This window comes from Odocoileus virginianus, chromosome 33, assembly GCF_023699985.2.
Source record: "Odocoileus virginianus isolate 20LAN1187 ecotype Illinois chromosome 33, Ovbor_1.2, whole genome shotgun sequence".
NCBI classification, from domain to species: Eukaryota; Metazoa; Chordata; class Mammalia; order Artiodactyla; family Cervidae; genus Odocoileus; species Odocoileus virginianus.
In genome coordinates, this window is record NC_069706.1 from 18,372,313 (window position 1) to 18,386,311 (window position 13,999).

General features: G+C 36.5%; 1 protein-coding gene across 2 annotated transcripts in view; it reads left to right on the plus strand.

Moving 5' to 3' along the window:
* LOC110151697 (phospholipid-transporting ATPase ABCA3-like) overlaps positions 1-13,999 on the plus strand; it is a 285,960-nt gene that overhangs the window by 24,166 nt on the left and 247,795 nt on the right. For both annotated transcript variants that reach the window (XM_070460996.1, XM_070460997.1), the window contains exons 2-3: positions 9,843-9,929; positions 10,275-10,530. In XM_070460996.1, coding sequence (XP_070317097.1) covers positions 9,870-9,929; positions 10,275-10,530 — 316 coding nt within the window. In that variant the 5' untranslated portion in view covers positions 9,843-9,869. The remainder of the gene's footprint in view (positions 1-9,842; positions 9,930-10,274; positions 10,531-13,999) is intronic.

A 13,999-nucleotide genomic window follows, 5' to 3' on the forward strand; every position in this document is an offset into this window, starting at 1 on the left:
GAAGGGGACGACAGAGGATGAGATGGCTGGATGGCATCGCCAACTCAATGAACATGAGTTTGAGCAAACTCTGGGAGTTGGTGATGGATTGAGAGGCCTGGAGTGCTGCGATTCATGGGGTCGCAAAGAGTCGGACATGACTGAGTGACTGAACTGAACTGACTGAATAATTAGTGATGCTGAGAATATTCTCACATGCTTTTTGGCCATCTGTATATCTTCTTTGGAGAAATGTCTGTGTAGATATTCCACCATTATTTCTTTTTTTGATTGAGCTGCATGAGTTGTTTGTATGTTTTAGAGATTAATCCCTTGTTGTTGCTTCATTTGCAAATATTTTCTCCCACTCTGTGGGTTGTCTTCTCATTTTGTTTATGTTTTTCTTTAATGTGCAAAAGCTTTTAGGTTTAGTTATCATTTGTATTTATTTTCCTCACTATAGGAGGTGAATCCAAAAAGATCTTGCTGTGATTTATGTCAAAGAGTGTTCTGTATATGTTTTCCTTTAAGAGTTTTATAGTATCTGGTCTTACATTTAGATCTTTAATCCTTGAGTTGGTTTGGTTGGTTGTTTGTTTCTAGGAGTTAGTCATTTTATCTAGGTTATCAAATTTGTTGGCTCATGATCGTTCATAGTATTCTCTTAATTTTTTAAAAAAATTTCTGTAAGATTGGTAGTAATTGTCTTTTCTTTCTTTCCCAATTTTAGCAATTTGAGTCTTCTCTCTTATTTTGGTTAGTCAAGATAGTTTGTTACTTTTGTTGATTTTTTTTTTTAAGTTGTATACATTCCTAATACCCTAAGCTTTTTTTTTTTTTCAGTTTTAAAAAATTATTTATTTTAATTGGAGGCTAATTACTTTACAATATTGTAGTGGTTTCTGCCATACATTGATATGAATTTTATTGATCTTTTAAAGGAAACAAGGATTTAAAAAAATTATATTTTCTTTATGTTCTCTATTTAATTTCTGCTGCAATATTTATTATTTCCTTTTGTTATCTGTAGTTTTAGTTTTCTCTTCTTTTTATGGTCTCTTAAAGTAGAAGTGTAGGTTATTGACTTGAAATCATTATTGATTTGAAATGTAGGAGTTTACAGCTAAACTGCTTTCACTGCATCCCTTAAGTTGTAGTACAAGGTATTGTTGTTTTCATTTATTTCAAATTGTTTTTCTACTTTCTTTTGTGGTTTCTTCTGTGACTCATTGGTTGTTTAAGAGTGTGTTATTTCATTTCTGAGGCTTTCCAGGTGGTTCAGTGGTAAAGAATCTGCCTGCCAAAGCAGGAGACACAAAAGATATGCATTCAATCCCTGTGTCAGGAACATCCCCTGGAGTAGGAAATGGCAACCTACTCCAGTATTCTTGACTGGAAAATAATCCCATGGACAGAGGAGCCTGGTGGCCCACAATCTATGGGGTCACAAAGAGTTGGATACAACTGAGCACAGCACAACATTTAATTTCCACATATTTGTGAATTTTTCAAATTTCCTTGTGATGCTGGAATTTCAATTCCTTCTGGTTTCTAATTTCATTTCATTGAAATTACTTTGTCATAGAAAATACCTTGTTTTATTTTAGTTTCTTAAAATTTATTGAGACTTGTTTTGTGGTCTGTCCTAGAGAATGTTTCATGTGCACTTGAGAAAAATGTCTATTTTGTCATTGTTGGCTAGATTGTTCTATATATATTAAGTCTAGCTGGTTTATGGTGTTCATTAACTTCTATTCCTTGTTAATCTTCTAGTTGTCCTATTTGTTACTGAAAGAGAAGTATTGAAGTCTCCAATGATTGTTTTTTAACTTTTCAAATTTCTATTTTTATTTATCACCTAATTTTGTCAGTTTTTGCTTCATATATGTTGGGACCTCTAATTATTAGATTCATATATGTTTATGAATTATTGTTGTAGCTTCTTGAATCATTTCTTTTATCATTATATGGTGTCCTTTGTCTCTTAATAATTTTTAAAGTCTATTTTGTCTTATATTAATACAGTTATCCCAGCTCTTCTTTTGATACTATTTGCTTGGAATATATGTTTCCATTCTTTAACTGACTTCCTTTTGTTTTGGGGCCTAAAGTGAGTCTCTTGTAGACTTTGTATAGTTGACTCAAACTGTTATATACATTATGCCAGTTGCTGCTTTTTAATTAGAGAGTTTAATTCATTTACATTTTGTGTAATTAACAATAAGGAAAGACTTTTTCCATTTTGCTGTTTGTATTCTTTATGTCTTATCTCATTTTGGTTACCTGTATCCTTTTGTTATTGACCTCTTTTTTGGAAGATATTTTCTAACGTACAATTTTAATTTCTTTCTTTATTCATGTAATATATAAAATTTTCTTAGTGGTTGTCTTGTGAATTATAACCAATGTCTTGATCTAGAATAATCTAGTTTTAATTAATACCAACAATTTCAAGAGTATACAAAGATTTGCTCATACTTACCTCTCTTTCTCTTCAATTTATTTTCAAGACTTGCATTTCTTTGCATTGTTTGTGAAATCAACATGGATTTTTATAATTTTTTAATGTAGTTTTCTTAAATCATATAGGAAAAATGAGTTGTAGACCATTAATACTGCTTTATATTTAAATTTTTACTTTTACTGGTGTTCTTTATTTCTTCATGTGGAATTAATTTGCTATCTAGTTTCCTTTCTGTTGCAATTTACCCATTGTGATTTTATATGTTTTTAAATTGTTGCACTAAGAATTACAAAATATAATCTTAACCAATAGTCTATTTAGAACTAGCATTTTAGCACTTCAATTGAAATACAAAACTCTAATTATCATGTAGGTCCCACTCTATTATCACTGCCTGGAAAATCCCATGGATAGAGGAGCCTGGCAGGCTATAGTCCATGGGGCCACAAAGAGTCCAACACAACTTAGCAACTGAGTATAGCACAGCACATAGGTCCTTTTACTCTTTTCCCCCTTATACTGTATTTTTCTCATATTACATTTTAATTTCTTATAAACTTCATTACTCCATATTATATCCTTCTAAAGAATGCAAGAAGTCAAGAATAATACTTTTTATTTGTCCAGATGCTTACCATTTCTGTTGCTTTTTTTTTTCCATTTCTTATGCTCCAAGTTTCCTTGTTATCATTTCTCTTCTCTCTAAAGAGCTTCCTATAATAATTCTTGTGGATTAGACCAGCTATCAGTGGAAGTTTTCAGTTTTCCTTCTTCTGTGAATGTCTATTTCAAACTTGTGTTTCTGAAGGGTTTCTTTGCTGAATATCCAATTCCAGGTTAAAAGCTTTTTTTCTTCAGAACTTTAAAAATGTTGGTTTTTTTCCTACTGGTTCCTCCAGTTTCTGATGGCAATCTGCTGTTTTTCATATTTATGTCTCCTTACAGATATTGTGTTGTTTTCCTCTTTTTAAAAAGTTTTAATCATTTGATTATGATATATCTAGACAAATTAATTTGGTTTATCTTGTTTAAGGTTTGCTCAGCTTCTTATAATGTTAGTTTGTATCTTTTGCTACATTTAGAACTTTTCAGCCATTATATCTTTAAGTGCTTTTTCAACATCACACTTTTCTGTCTTCTGAGATTCTGATGAGTAATATGCTAGGCTTTATTTTTGTTATTTCATGTACGCCTGAGGCTCTATTAATTTTTTCTAACTGCCCCCTCCCCCCATTTTCTTCATACTGGATAATTTCTAGTAATCTATCTTCAAGTTCACTGACTCTTTTCTCTGTCATCTTCATTCTGCCATTGAGTTTATCCAGTGAATGTTTTATTTTGATTACTTTGGGTTCTAAAATTTGTCTTTGATTTTTCTTTATATCTTTCATTTGTTTCCTAATGCTTTCTATTGTAAATGTTGTTTCAAGTCTGCAACTGCTCTCTTGAATATTTTAATAGTAGCTGCTTTAAAGTCTTTTTCAGATATGAAACATCTGTGCCCTGCCATCACTGGTATCCATTTATTATCTTTTCCTATGAAAAATGAGATTTTGTATTTTATTGTGAGCTGTATAATTTTGGATTGTATTCTGGATATTTTGTGTATTAAACTATGAGAATCCAGGTCCTATTTAAAGTTCCATGGAAAATCTCAGTACTTCTGTTTAGTAAGCAATTGACCTGGTTTTAGAGTTGGCAGATTTAACAAGTAAAATACAGAATACTCAATTAAATTTGAATTTTAGATAAAGTATGAATAATGTTTTAGTTTAAGTATATCCCAAACAAAAAAATCTTATTTATCTGAAATTCAAATTTTTTTTCCATTTATTTTTATTAGTTGGAGGCTAATTACTTTACATCATTGCAGTAGTTTTTGTCATACATTGAAATGAATTAGCCATGGATTTACATGTATTCCCCATCCCAGTCCCCCCTCCCAGCGAAGTAAGCCAGAAAGATAAAGACCATTACAGTATACTAACACATATATATGGAATTTAGAAAGATGGTAACGATAACCCTATATGCAAAACAGAAAAAGAGACTCAGATGTATAGAACAGACTTGTGGACTCTGGAGAAGGCGAGGGTGGGATGTTTCAAGAGAACAGCATCAAAACATGTATATTATCTAGGGTGAAACAGATCACCAGCCCAGATTGGGTGCATGAGACAAGTGCTCGGGCCTGGTGCACTGAAATTCAAATTTAACTGGGCATCCTCTCTTTTATCTGGCAACCCTCTTGATTAGGTTTAAGCCACAAATTCCAAACCACTTCTGTGGCCTGTGGTTGCAATATCAAAGAAGTTTTAAAAGATTCTCTTGTTCTCTTTAGATCCTTCTGGGACCTGGGCAGAGTCTGTATGGTTCAGTAATCAGAGTGATTGGCACAGTAACTAGGATCAGAATCACTTAAGCTCTGATCAAGTCTGCGCTCCTCGTGTTCCTCTGTCTCCGCAGTACCTTCAGTTTCTCTGAGACATTCTTATTTTTTTATCTTCTGGCCAGAAATCACTCACTTCCTTGTTTGCCTGCCACTGAAAGTTCAGAAGTACCAATTCTGGTTTTGATCTTTATATCCCCTGGCTACTCTTTCTGGTTCACTCAAAGTGAGGGAACTTAAAACACCTCTTAGTATTAATGTAACACACAGCACGTCTTTATTTTTCTTGAAGTCAATTCTGACTTTGATAGTCCAATGGGGCTGTTAAAATTACTGCATAGGAAGGAAATTCTGACATATGCAATATGGATGAAATTTGAAGACATTTTATGCTAAGTGAAATAAGTCAGTCACAAAGGTCACTATCACAGGTAAGGGTTTCCACTTATATGAAGGACTAGAGATTATGAAATACTAGGTTATGATGGTTGTACAACAGTGTGAATGTGATTGCTGCCATTGAAGTGTACACCTAAAATGGTAAATTTTATATTATGTATATTTTATGATAATTAAAAGTTCATAGCCTTTTAGTTACCCCTGCCATGGTAGCAAATGGCACCAAGAAAAACCTTATAAGTACTTTAATTTTTCTGATTTTATTTGTGATAAGCAGACATAGGTTAATAATTTTGATCAAAGCTAGGATTCAAACTCAAGAAGCCTAACTTCTGATCTCAGATTTTTAGTTACTATGCCCTACTACCCACATCATGAGGAAAAAATCATGACTGTTCTAAATACACCTAATGCTTACTATAGGACAAGGCACAAAGAATGTATTAAATAAGCAGTAAATATTCAACATTATATTTTGTGAGAATTTCTCCCAGAATCTGTCAAAATAATAATTGATAGTTTGGTTTTTTAATTGGAACATTATTAATTTACAATGTAGAGTTACTTTCTGCTATACAACAAAGTGAATCAGCTATATGTATATGTGTGTGTGTGTGTGTCCCCTCACCTTTTTTTTTTCATTTATTTTTATTAGTTGGAGGCTAATTACTTTACAATATTGTAGTGGTTTTTGCCATACACTGACATGAATAAGCCATGGATTTACATGTGTTCCCCATCCTGAACCCCCCCCTCCCACCTCCCTCCCCATCCCATCCCTCTGGGTCATCCCAGTGCACCAGGCCCGAGCACATGTCTCTTGCATCCAACCTGGACTGGCGATCTGTTTCACACTTGATAATATACACGTTTTGATGCTGTTCTCTCAGATCATCCCACCCTTGCCTTCTCCCAGAGTCCAAAAGTCTCTTTTATACATCTGTATCTCTTCTTCTGTCTTGCATATAGGGTTATCGTTACCATCTTTCTAAATTCCATATATATGTGTTAGTATACTGTATTGGTCTTTATCTTTCTGGCTTACTTCACTCTGTATAATGGGTTCCAGTTTTATCCATCTCATTAGAACTGATTCAAATGTATTCTTTTTAATGGCTGAGTAATATTCCGTTGTGTATGTACCACAGCTTTCTTATCCATTCGTCTGCTGATGGGCATCTCAGTCGCTTCCATGTCCTGGCCATTATAAACAGTGCTGCGATGAACATTGGGGTGCACGTGTCTCTTTCAGATCTGGTTTCCTCGGTGTGCATGCCCAGGAGTGGTACTGCTGGGTCATATGGCAGTTCTATTTCCAGCTTTTTAAGAAATCTCCACACTGTTTTCCATAGTGGCTGTACTAGTTTGCATTCCCACCAACAGTGTAAGAGGGTTCCCTTTTCTCCACACCCTCTCCAGCATTTACTGCTTGTAGACTTTTGGATAGCAGCCATCCTGACTGGCGTGTAATGGTACCTCATTGTGGTTTTGATTTGCATTTCTCTGATAATGAGTGATGTTGAGCATCTTTTCATGTGTTTGTTAGCCATCTGTATGTCTTCTTTGGAGAAGTGTCTGTTTAGATCTTTGGCCCATTTTTTGATTGGGTCATTTATTTTTCTGGAATTGAGCTGCAGGAGTTGCTTGTGTATTTTTGAGATTAATCCTTTGTCTGTTGCTTCGTTTGCTATAATTTTCTCCCATTCTGAAGGCTGTCTTTTCACCTTGCTTATAGTTTCCTTCGTTGTGCAAAAGCTATTAAGTTTAATTAGGTCCCATTTGTTTATATTTGCTTTTATTTCCAATATTCTGGGAGGTGGGTCATAGAGGATGTTGCTATGATTTATGTCGGAGACATATTTCACAATATTGATTCTCCCAATCCATAACACGGTATATTTCTCCATCTATTTGTGTCCTCTTTGATTTCTTTCATCAGTGTTTTATAGTTTTCTATGTATAGGTCTTCTGTTTCTTTAGGTAGATATACTCCTAAGTATTTTATTCTTTTTGTTGCAATGGTGAATGGTATTGTTTCCTTAATTTCTCTTTCTGTTTTCTCATTGTTAGTGTATAGGAATGCAAGGGATTTCTGTGTGTTAATTTTATATCCTGCAACTTTACTATATTCGTTGATTAGCTCTAGTAATTTTCTGGTAGAGTCTTTAGGGTTTTCTATGTAGAGGATCATGTCATCTGCAAACAGAGAGAGTTTCACTTCTTCTTTTCCTATCTGGATTCCTTTTACTTCTTTTTCTGCCCTGATTGCTGTGGCCAACACTTCCAAAACTATGTTGAATAGTAGCGGTGAGAGTGGGCATCCTTGTCTTGTTCTTGATTTTAGGGGAAATGCTTTCAATTTTTCCCCATTGAGGGTAATGCTTTCTGTGGGTTTGTCATATATAGCTTTTATTATGTTGAGGTATGTTCCTTCTATTCCTGCTTTCTGGAGAGTTTTTTTTTTTTTTATGATAAATGGATGTTGAATTTTGTCAAAGGCTTTTTCTGCATCTTTGAGATAATCATATGGTTTTTATCTTTCAATTTGTTAATGTGGTGTATTACATTGATTTGTGGATATTAAAGAATCCTTGCATTCCTGGGATAAAGCCCACTGGTCATGATGTATGATTTTTTTAATATGTTGTTGGATTCTGTTTGCTAGAATTTCGTTAAGGATTTTGGCATCTATGTTCATCAGTGATATTGGCCTGTAGTTTTCTTTTTTTGTGGCATCTTTATTTGGTTTTGGAATTAGGGTGATAGTGGCCTCATAGAATGAGTTTGGAAGATTATCTTCTTCTTCTACAATTTTCTGGAAGAGTTTGAGTAAGATAGGTGTTAGCTCTTCTCTAAATTTTTGGTAGAATTCAGCTGTGAAGCCATCTGGTCCTGGGCTTTTGTTTGCTGGAAGATTTCTGATTACAGTTTCGATTTCTGTGCTTGTGATGGGTTCTGTTAAGATCTTCTATTTCTTCCTGGTTCAGTTTTGGAAAGTTATAGTTTTCTAAGAATTTGTCCATTTCTTCCAAGTTGTCCATTTTATTGGCATAGAGCTGCTGGTAGTTGTCTCTTATGATCCTTTGTATTTCAGTGTTGTCTGTTGTGATCTCTCCATTTTCATTTCTAATTTTGTTAATTTGGTTCTTCTCCCTTTGTTTCTTAATGAGTCTTGCTAATGGTTTGTCAATTTTGTTTATCTTTTTAAAAAACCAGCTTTTAGCTTTGTTGATTTTTGCTATGGTCTCTTTAGTTTCTTTTGCATTTATTTCTGCCCTAATTTTTAAGATTTCTTTCCTTCTACTAACCCTGGGGTTCTTCATATCTTCCTTCTCTAGTTGCTTTAGGTGTAGAGTTAGGTTATTTATTTGACTTTTTTCTTGTTTCTTGAGGTATGCCTGTATTGCTATGAACCTTCCCCTTAGCACCACTTTTACAGTGTCCCATAGGTTTTTTGGTTGTTGTGTTTTCATTTTCATTCGTTTCTATGCATATTTTGATTTCTTCTATGATTTGTTGGTTATTCAGAAGCATGTTATTTAGCCTCCATATGTTTGAATTTTTAATAGTTTTTTCCCCTGTAATTGAGATCTAATCTTACTTCATTGTGGTCAGAAAAGATGACTGGAATGATTTCAATTTTTTTGAATTTACCAAGGCAAGATTTATGGCCCAGGATGTGATCTATTCTGGAGAAGGTTCCGTGTGCACTTGAGAAAATGGTGAAGTTGATTGGTTTGGGATGAAATGTCCTATAGATATCAATTAGGTCTAGCTGGTCTATTGTCCTTTAAAGTTTGTGTTTCCTTGTTAATTTTCTGTTTAGTTCATCTATCCATAGGTGTGAGTGGGGTATTAAAGTCTCCCACTATTATTGTGTTACTATTAATTTCCTCTTTCATACTCATTAGCGTTTGCCTTACATATTGCGGTGCTCCTATGTTGGATGCATATATATTTATAATTGTTATATCTTCTTCTTGGATTGCTCCTTTGCTCATTATGTAGTGTCCTTCTTTGTCTCTTTTCACAGCCTCTGTTTTAAAGTCTATTTTATCTGATATGAGTATTGCGACTCCTGCTTTCTTTTGGTCTCCTTTTGCATGAAATATTTTTTCCAGCCCTTCACTTTCAGTCTGTATCCCCTCCCTTTTGAACCTCCCTCCAAACCCACACTCCCATCCCAGCCCTCTAGGTCGTTACAGAGCACCAAGCTGAGCTAATTGTGCTATATAGCAGCTTCCCACTAGCTATCTATTTTATACATAGTAGTGTATGTATAGCAATGCTACTCCTTCTGTTCATCCTCCCCTCCTTTTAATAACTAATATTTTGCATTTACAGTTTACATTTTTCTTTGTGAACATGGAGTTGCAACTTACTGATCTTTGCATCTCTATTGTCTAATATTTTCATACATATGAGAAGATCATTAGGTGTGAATTTAATGAAATAATATAAAACAAGAACAGATAAGTGTTTATTTCAAGTTTTTTAAAAGATTATCTTTCAAGATTGATGAAAAGAGTAGAACAGTGAAGTAATCATTTTACTTGACTAAACTTAACATTTTGACAGGTAATCTAAATTTTAAAATTTCTTCTTTTTTAGTGTTGGACTTTCATTCTTTGTGGTAAAATGGATAACTTGTGGCTTAACCAGTTTGCCATCCTTCTCTGGAAAAATTTCATATTAAAGGTAAGTGGAGGTATCTTTGAGAAATGGCTGTAAAGGCTAATGAATTTGAAAAGAAAAATTTAATAATTCCTTCATTTCATTTCAGTTTATGGGTATTTTTCCCCTTTTGTTCCGTGACTGAAGGTAGATTTCCAAATCTGAAGAGTATCAATAGGGCAAACCAATAAACTCAATAGTGAAATGAGAAAAGGGTGAAAAAGACAATCCAGAGAACCATTCATTTTGTAGAATGAAGTTGGATGATATATATATGTATTGTATACATGTATGTACACGAGTGTAAGTACACACATACACACATGTAATACTCTAAAGTTAATTAGTATAATTTTGTTTCTCTTGTAGAAACGGAAGATGGGTTCTTTAATTGTGGAAATTACCATGACAATGCTGTTCTGTGCAATGATTTTGGCTCTACGCAAAGCAACCAAAAGGGAATTTAAACAACGTACTTTATTTCCGCCTCTTCCCTTGGATGAACTTCCCTCTTACCTCACTGATAAGAAAAATGAATATGAATTGGTTTACGTGCCTTCTGGAAGTGATGTGGCAAAAAGTATTACTGAGAAAGTGAAAGACTATTTAAATGCCAACCTTAAAGGTTAGAAATCGTGATGTTTAAAATATTTTTGTAGAATAATTAATAATTTGTTGTACAGAAGGCATGTTTCCGTGACCCTTATAACTTGTACATTAACCTCAAATATAATGTTATGAACTTTGTCAAAAAATATCAAACACCCCTAAACAAAATATACTATTTAGAATTAGATGACAAGTTACATAATTCGAAATCTTCTTTGTCTCTGATGGTACTTCTTAAATTGGGGTAAATTGCTGAGTATGTCAAAAGGACACAAAGCCTCACAAAAATTTATATAATTCTTATGTCCTTACACTCTCCTTACTCTGGACCCAATTTCTCTTCTTTGTCCCCCACCGTCAGAAATTTGATAAGAATACATCCAGTCTTGTCTCATGCTTTTACATATGTGTATTCATGGATTTATCCTGTTATATGTTTTTTAACTTATACATTTTTTTTATTTTAAGGGTTTTGAGATGGGGGAAGGGTAGATGCTATATACTTTGTCATCTAAGTGACCATCTTTAAAAATTAAAGTGTTATATTTATGTAACTTAATGCGAAATTCCCATCAATTTTTAAAATATAAACCATGACTCTCCAAAGAACTTCAGTGCTCATTATGGGCTGGTTTAGTTTACCTTTCAAGTACCCCTGTTTGTGGAGGTAGAGAACAGAGAACAGATTGCTACTTCTTATCCTTTCCTATTATGGGTCTGTCAGTGAAAAAGCTTAAGACAAATTGTCATTCAGTCACATTGAGGCCATCATGAGAGAGTGTTGCTGAAGACTGGAATAGCGATCTGATGAGCTGAAGGTACATGGTGGCGTAGCTTAATACATGTCTCATTATAAACTGCTAACTTAAAGGAAAGGAAGCTGAGAAACTTTCCTCCTCCTGATTATTTCTGATACATTCTTTTATTTTCAGTTGAACTAACTCCTTAGCAAAATAGCCTAATGACTCTAAGGAGATAGATGTAGAGGTCTTTATTTGGAAAACTTCCACATTCAGTTTTTACTGCTATTCTGAAGAATTTTAACTTAAGAAAAACACCTTACTAGGGGCTCCAATCAAGATGGTGGAGTAGAAGGACATGGAGCTCACCTCATGCCACAGATACATTAAAAATACACCTACTGGACTTCCCTCGTAGTCCAGTGGTTAAGAATTTGCCTGCCAATGCAGGCAACATGGGTTTGATCCCTGGTTTGGGAAGATATCCTATGCTGTGGGGCAACTAGGCCTATGTGCCGCAACTACTCAGCCCTCACACCCTAGAGCCTGCAAGCCACGACTACTGAGTTCTTGCACTGCAGCTACTGAAGTCTACGTGCCCTTGAGCCCGTGCTCCACAATAAGAGGGGCCGCTGCAACAAGCCCACACATTACAACTAGAAAGTAGCTCCTGCTCACCACAACTAGAGAACGCCCACATACAGCAGTGAGGGACCTGTGCTCCTGATAGGTGGCTGAAAAACAGGAAAGATTCTCATACCAAGGGATGCCCCCTCACTGGTGGGGAGATTAGCTGGGACAGAGAGGGAGCATCAGAGTCTCAGAGGAGAGCACAAGAACCAGCTCGTGGTAGGTGGGCAGAGCAGAGACAGACCTGAACAGATGGGTTGTGACATTGTCCTGAACTCTTCAGCTTGAGACACATGTCCATGGTACAGACGAGGGCTGGGTGCTGAACATGGTGTTTAGAGGACAGACTCAGGGAGAGGATTTCTATTGGCTGCACAGAGACAGCCAAAAGGGGCTGGAGTGTGGTAAGGCAGAAACCAGGGGTGTTTGAGGAAGAAGTCTGGGCCTACTATAGAAGCCTGGTCAACAAGCCATTGTTAAGTGGTGCTTGAAGGAAGGGGTAGGGTTGCCATAGCAGCTTCTTTCTCCATGTGCTGGGCCCTAGTCTTTATGGCTCTGGGCTCCCACACCCCAGCCTCCTCCTTGGCAGGCTCTGGGAACAGACTTCAGTGGTTTACCCACTGCAGAGGCAAGGCTGAAACCACAGCTGAGCTGCAGGGACAGTGGGACCTAGGAAGCAAGGCTGAAATCTCTCCCCACAGCTGTGCAAGTCTCAGATTTATATATCTGCCCATCACCAGCTTGTAAACTCAGCATCTGTAGGACATCTGAGTGGACAATGGGTGCTCCTATGGATAGGACAAGTCTGGCCTTAGCAGCTGTGTATTTGTGGGCACATACATATGGGGGCAGGGTCAGGATAGAGTCTGGGCTGGCTGCATAGCTCCCACAAGCAGGTCTAGGTGCATGACCACTGCAGTCTTAGAACCTGCCTTCAGCATATCTGCACTGATGGCCTTGTGAAGACAACATGTGAGGGACACGAGGGCTGATTGCCAGCATTCCCAAGGTGGAGGTGCCAGAAACAGCGTACTTTGTGAGCCCATGCATTGGGTGACCGGCGACACAACAGGGTGTACTCATCCAGTGAACGGCCCTGGCAGAACACTCAGCAGTTCTATCCTAGTGGGAGAGCCTTAATCCAGCATACCTCATACTGCAGAAACAGCTCAGAAATGAATCTGGGGGCTTCTACTCCAACAACTAGGGACAGAACCAGCCTTGACAGGGCAGTGACAACCACAGAGTAAAAGAAGAGAAAAGGGAACCCTCTTACACTGTTGGTGGGAATGCAAACTAGTACAGCCACTATGGAGAACAGTGTGGAGATTCCTTAAAAAACTGGAAATAGAACTGCCATATGATCCAGCAATCCCACTCCTGGGCATGCACACCGAGGAAACCAGATCTGAAAGAGACACGTGCACCCCAATGTTCATCGCAGCACTGTTTATAATAGCCAGGACATGGAAGCAATCTAGATGCCCATCAGCAGACGAATGGATAAGGAAGCTGTGGTACATATACACCATGGAATATTACTCAGCCATTAAAAAGAATTCATTTGAATCAGTTCTAATGAGATGGATGAAACTGGAACCCATTTTACAGACTGAAGTAAGCCAGAAAGATAAAGACCATTACAGTATACTAACGCATATATATGGAATTTAGAAAGATGGTAACGGTAACCCTATATGCAAAACAGAAAAAGAGACACAGATGTACGGAACAGAATTTTGGACTCTGTGGGAGAAGGCGAGGGTGGGATGATCTGAGAGAACAACATTGAAACATGTATATTATCTATAGTGGAACAGATCATCAGCCCAGGTTGGATGCATGAGACAAGTGCTCGGGCCTGGTGCACTGGGAAGACCCAGAGGGATCGGGTGGAGAGGGAGGTGGGAGGGGGGATTGGGATGGGGAATACATGTAAATCCATGGCTGATTCATGTCAACGTATGACAAAAACCACTACAATATTGTAAAGTAATTAGCCTCCAACTAATAAAAATAAATGGAAAAAAAAAAGAAGAAGAAGAAGATAACCTGATCAGTATCCAGCGTAGGCTCTAGTCCCCACAATGTCAGTCACACTTTCTACCAGGAGGA